Source organism: Primulina tabacum, chromosome 6 (genome assembly GCF_025594145.1).
Source record: "Primulina tabacum isolate GXHZ01 chromosome 6, ASM2559414v2, whole genome shotgun sequence".
NCBI classification, from domain to species: domain Eukaryota; kingdom Viridiplantae; phylum Streptophyta; class Magnoliopsida; order Lamiales; family Gesneriaceae; genus Primulina; species Primulina tabacum.
In genome coordinates this window covers 34,309,545-34,315,929 of record NC_134555.1, presented here as the reverse complement: position 1 = coordinate 34,315,929, position 6,385 = coordinate 34,309,545, and the positions used below count along the sequence as shown (strand labels likewise).

General features: G+C 44.9%; 1 protein-coding gene across 1 annotated transcript; it reads right to left on the bottom strand.

The window, feature by feature from the left end:
• Window positions 1-2,269: 2,269 nt before the first annotated feature.
• On the bottom strand, window positions 2,270-2,815 carry LOC142550193 (putative mitochondrial protein AtMg01110). The gene has a single exon (XM_075659430.1). The coding sequence runs from the start codon at window positions 2,813-2,815 to the stop codon at window positions 2,270-2,272; it is 546 nt and encodes a 181-aa protein (XP_075515545.1).
• Window positions 2,816-6,385: the final 3,570 nt, after the last annotated feature.

Sequence of the window (6,385 nt, the reverse complement as noted above, 5' to 3'; positions counted from 1 at the left end):
GAATTAAGTTTCTCCGTAGGTCAAGATTAACTGGTTTCTTTCTTTAAAGAATTGATTTTATTCTAACTTGTAAAAGGGTATTTAAGTACTTAGAATATTAGGCCCGGACCCTATACACAATCTCGTATGGACGAGGGTGATTCTCGTTTCAATTCACCACCGGATAGGGTTTTGGGAGCTTTTGTTTTTTCTTGTTCGGGCTTGGGTTCAAGTCAAGGCGACTAAACAACTGTGCTAAAAACTGAAGCTAAAGGAACAAGGGGGGTGCTCCTCGGGTGAGGAGCGCTACCCGATCTAACTCCAGCGAAATTAACAAATATTATTCGTGCCTATTCTATCCTCTCCCTGGCCTATAAAACAAGAATAAAACATCTCCCGAACCCTAAATCTATCTGTATGGAGCCATTGTTTCTGATCGTCACATCCCTTACTTCTACATGTATAGAGCATCCCCATACATGGACTGAGCCCACCGTAAACTCATGCAGGGGCCCTATGCAGTATCCATTCCACCAGTCTTTTCGCTACTATAGAGTTAAATAAAGCACCCATGGATGGAATCCTATCTGTATTTAGACATAAACTTTTCGGCCGAGAGGTTAGTAGCCGTAGCATGAAGACCTCTCCCAGTTCCCCGACAAGTATGCTAAATATAGAAGGTATTCCTGGACTTTCATAGAGCGATAGCCGCCTTCTCGTAGCCTTTACTTTCCCTAAGAAAGGACAGATTTCTCCGTATCTCTAGCATTCACCGAATTCCCGCATACAACCATCCAATTCGGCATCCTCCTAGAGATAAAGTTAAGGTAATCTCGACTATCACTTAAGATAATACTTAAATCATAACATCCGAGCGCACTTGAGCAACACCAAAACAAGTCCTTATGGAGCTCACTTGGGACTAAAAGGAGCTGGAGACTTCTGGGCGAAGACCAGAAGGAAACAGCCTGGAGGTAGTTCTTGTAGTTCCTGATCGACCCGACCATTCCTGAGTCTTATGAAGGAATGGAGTAAGGGCAGCTAGAGCTTTATACTTGGGGAGAGTATAGAAAGAAGTAGTGAGCCAAGAGTGAAAAGACCAGCCTTTGTGATTTCTTATTCGAAGGCAGACTTGGACTCCTTTCCTTGGACCAGGCAGTAAAGCAAGCAAGAGATTGAAGCGAAGCGGGGCATGGGAGACAGAAAGTCTTGCGAAAGAAGAGGATCACTTGCTTACATACGTGATTATGCAGCTGGCCCATTAGTGGGTTCAATTCCTGCTTGCCTTTCCTTCAGTAGAGGCTGAAGTTGGCAAAAGGGGGAAGGGATGTTTTTAAAATGCTTTTTGATTGAGTCAGATGTGGCATTTCTGATTCGAGAACAGTTACCCTTTCTTTTTGCTTCGACAATAGATCAAAATAGAGGCACCAAAGCCACCCTACTTAGATCCCCGGATCGCGTAATTGGAATAGTGGGCGCCACAAGACAAATTAGTCGTACAAGGCCATTCGGCTTATCAGAGGCAATGGCCTTCGCCTACGTCAAAGACAGCCGATTCGTCCTACTAAGATGTCTTCTGCTGGGATTGGTTGTCAATGTATGTTATGCTATCTCTGCAGAAGTGACATTATGATGAACTAAAAAAGATCTTCAGGTATATAAAACCCTAGAAAAGGCATTCTTTTATTGGCAAAAGGATCCTTGCTCCGGGAAACTTAGGACCTATTCAGATGCAGCCCCTACCTCTGAAAGCTGAAGGAAAGTATTAATGCAGGCTTTCTCTCTGATAGAAAATCCACCAAAGAGTTTCATTTTATCCCTTGAAAAGCAGGCCGCAATACTTAATGACGGTCTAGATCCAATGTTGAAGCCGAATGCAATGGCATCAACAACTAGTGAACTTGTATGGGTTGGATCTCAGGATCGATATTGGCCATAAAGGGATAACTTTGCACTAAAGGCAGTTCGAGCATGGACAGGAGGGAGTTGGACATATCGGAAACTATCCGAACGTGAGACAAGAGCGCCTTCAACCATAACCGCATCCAACCATGGAGGCAGGTACGCTCTAAGAACTCTTGTTCTGGATCGCAGACTTGATCCTCCTCGTTCCCCAGAATACATTCTATCTGTGGTTCACGAGGACGGGTTTCATCTGCTAACCACCACCACAGCTGACCTCTTTGATAGGGATTGATAGGCATATTACCTCCCAACCACCATTCAAAGTCTGCAGCGGACGGTCGGACAGGGGAGAGAAGAAAATCCCTTGCGTTGGGAAGAGGCGAGTCTACCTAAGACTTTGTACCCAGCCCCAGACAAACGGAAAAGAACTCCCATCGAAAGAGCGGGATAATTCGTCGACCTGAAAGGCTCGAAGACCGGAACAGGTGTTCAGTGCAGTGAGGGAAGGGATTGACACTTGAGACAGGTCAACCCTCGCACCCCAGCACATGAACTTCTTGGCAAACTCCAGACCCCCGCGTGCTGAAAGTATGGATTTCTTTTCGGAAACCAACACTTGTAAGCCGCGCAAGATCAGTGCGTACTCTCTCGCAACTGTACTATCCGCAATGACAACATTATCACCGAGGATAGCATAGTTTCGATAGGGTCCACGCCGATTCGGGTCGGCCCGCAATGCCGCCCACCACACAATTATATGATGTGTGAGTGAGAAGAGGCTCCAGGAGAGGTAATACCCAAGAGGTTGACCAACAGCAAATCTGGCCGTATACTTCTTACGTGTCAGTGGCGGCCCAATAGTGAACCACGACGTCGACAAAGAAGCAACTACAGTTGCTGAGGCAACTTCCTCCCCAAACAGCTCTGCCATCACGTGGAAAAGAACGACCGACGGGAAGCGGTCCGTAGCTGACGATAAATCGTAGCTCGTGACATCTCCACCGTCGAGAACATATTTTTAAGCGGGGCAGTCTGATTGTAGGTACCATCGTTTGGGAGACGCCGCAAAACGCGCATCGCTCAATCGTGGTAAGGTTTTAAAAGGCACTGTTTAACATAGTTACATACCTAAAATCAAAGTATGAAAATGAGTTTCTATAGGCAGACATTAGCCTCTGAGCGAATCTACCCTTCTTAGGTGTTTTAGCACTCCGATCGTCTAACGGATTGAAGCCTAAACAACAAGATCCGAGGCAGGAGCTTTGGGTTGCCCATCAGTTCATTCAGTTTGGATTTCCTCAAACATAGGCACTATAGGCATCTACCCGAGAGATCAATCTTCATGCAAGGAATGTGGGAAATAGCCTGGCAAAGGCATCTTCTATAGATGGACCGAAACAGGACCTAAAGGATTTGCCTGGGGCAGAAAGTGGTTAAAAGACTTCACCAATTGCTGCTAACGATGCTTCTTGTTTTGTGTTTACTGACACAACGAGCCCAACAGGAATCTCTGTAAAAGAGGAATTTTTACAGTAAGTAGGGCAGTCAAGGGCTCTTAGAGGATATCTATTTCCATCTGAACTAAGGTTATCCAGGTATCGGCCCTAAGAACATGTGCTAAAGCACCTTTTCTGGCGATAAATCCGCTGAATAAGCTTGTGGGGGAGACTCGGCTGCTAGCTGAGATCTTCTTGTTTCGACTTTCTTGCTTGTTAATGGGTGGGCCAAAGCTCCTAGCGTTAGCGAGAAAACTACCTATTTCAAGGTAGGACCCAGACCGATATATTTATTCTATAGCGAAGGATCTGAAGATCTGAAAGCGCGTAAATAGCTTCTGAGAGAATCCAGCTACTTGACGGTCTTCTCTTGAAGAGGTGTTTTACGCACTTGAATCTCTATCAATAACAATAGGAATAAAAACCTGATTAGAATCGTTAGGAAGTGCACTTATTTTCTTGTGTTAGGGTGGGGAAGTATATGCTGCGACACAACTCAAGCGGAAGACCCCCGGTTGTAACGGAAGCGAAAAGAGGAATGAATTGGTTCGTCACCGTTTGTTATACCTGGTAATAGACCCAAACTCCGAAAAAGAAAGGGTCAATGGATCAGTTTATTACTTCGGCCTGCCTTATTCCTTTGAGGATAGGCATCGGGGCTAGAAGACTACTGTGATACAAAACCACTCAGCGAGGCAGAATCTGCAAACGGTCACATTGTTTTTGTGTTTGTATAGTAATAAAGTTCGGCCTTCGGACGGGATGATGGGGAAACTTCCATTTCATAATAATGAGAAGAGCATGTTGGGTTACCTCATTTTGAATGTTCACTTTCGACAATTCTTCTATCAAGAAAATGATTAGTTCCCTGCTATCTGACCCTTTATGAATCTCCTGGGCAAGCTCTTCCCAAGTGTGCCCTATTGGCGGGCTTTCACCAAGGGTAGTCAAAGAGAGCTTGAGGACTTGTACCATTGTAATACGTAGTTCTTCGAGACTTTGGAGGTCCAGGGGAAGGGCTCCCCCAACGATTTTGTTGTGTTGGTCAAGAAGAAAGTAGGCGCCGAACCCTAAAGCTAACACTGCAAATAAATATTGCCATCTATCAGAAGCAAAAAGATCAAAGAAAGAAGAAAGAATCCATTGGGTATACTAACTAGTTCACTTTTTGACTGCTCTGCTCCCCCCAAGAGAGACTTGGTCTCCCAATTCAGGAAGACGGGAATTGCCTTGGTCCAACCAAGAAAGACATGGGAATTATGGGGCATTAATGAACAGAAGACTCAGTCAGCTATTTTTTTCGCCAACTCAGGTCTTTGTTCTCTATACGATATTTTTTATTTAACCAAATCGGGTCTAAAGTACAGTTTTTTCAGGTGTGGTGTGCTTTGGTGTAACCGGGGCCATCCTTCGTTTGCTGTCGACGGACAAACTTTGCCGAGTTGTTTATCCAGCAGTGGAACCATCGCCCGGAAGCACGGGATTTTTATCACATTGAGATGCTGCCTTAGGAAGATAAATCCGAAAACGCTCAAATGGCACATTTCGATGTCACTTATTAAAGCAAGAACCCTGAGAAGAAGATATACCCTAGGTTCTTTGACAGAGCTGAAAGAAAGTGGAAAAAGGAGCTTCTGCAAGGGAATCAGAATAGGCATCGAGCTGAGAAGAGGCCGCAAGCACATTCATTGATGCATCGAATGCTAGTGTTTTCGCCTTATCCGCGGTTATAGAATCCTATGGGTACAGGCTGTTTTCTCTTTTTGAAAATTACCCTAATTCATGTTATAGGGAATTTTTTATTCCTAGCTTTCCACTAACACTAAGGAAACTTACCTGACAACATATATTGAACGAGCAGGAACTCTAGCGCGGGATAAGTCAGTTTGAAATCGAGTGCTGATCTCCTCCCTGCGCGACCACCGAGTAGTGGAGCATCGCTTGAAGCCCCCCCTTATGGATCTCTCCCATGAGTCTCTTTGCCCCAGATTGTATCACCGGATGCCCCTACGGCGTATCGGAATGCTTGGCCTTTTCTGCTACCATTGGTTGCATTTCGTAATCGATTTTGACCTTGCTACACACATCTCTCTGCCCCCCTTCTTTGAGGGCCCTTTTGCGTACCATTAGGAATTAGGCTTCTTGCCTGACTCTGTCTCTTGAAAGGTAGCTCTAGCCGTTGCTAGAAGGTGTATGGATTCTGACTTTGACCAATGGATTGGAATGCAAACGATCTATGACCTCTAAAAAATATCATAATATAGGGCCACATAACAATATAAATAATGGAATAAAAGCCTTCAGTAAATGTCTCGAAACCGCTTCTTCATGACTGAAAAGGCTACTCCGTGTGCAAAGAGCGAAGCCCTATCGTACGAGTGAAGCTCAAAGCAGGAATCGGCAGACTGCCTCTATCTAGATAGATTATATGGATGCTGATCTGTCTCTTTATTGGACCAAAGAGTGGCTCTCCGCGGAGTTCGTTCCGATGCCTGTCGTGCCTTGCAAGATTGAGATATCAAGGCTGGTACCAAAATAAGAATCTAATCTCTTGCGTGAGCAGCGGATCATGTCAATTTACATAGTGAATTTCTTGCGTATCCACCCTGAAACATGCTTTGTACTCAACCCGATGATCCACACTTTAGGGCCGAACCCACAAAGATGTCACTTTCAACTTGCGACAGTTCTTCGAGGTAAAACCTTCCTAGGGCCATTTTCAATTGAACCCAGACAACTTTGAAGCTTTTCACAGAAGGAATTAGGCATACTCTATTGTAGTCCCCTAGCTTTGTGGTACCATATCTTGTCTATACCTAAGAGGGACTTCTCGAATGAGAATTCATACCCGAACTAGGAGATCCAGCTTGCCTGGAAGTAGCCTTGTGAATGAATTAAACCTACACTGCAATTACCACTCGTTAGGCCTCCATAGTCGTGAATCTATTATGCTTTCACGGGAGCTCTCCTAGGCTTTCGCGTGGGCTATTTAGAAAGTGTTTAGA

What these genes read in the sequence shown, in the direction of transcription:
- LOC142550193 (XM_075659430.1), bottom strand. Translation starts at nt 2,815, where the DNA reads ATGGCAGAGCTGTTTGGGGAGGAAGTTGCCTCAGCAACTGTAGTTGCT.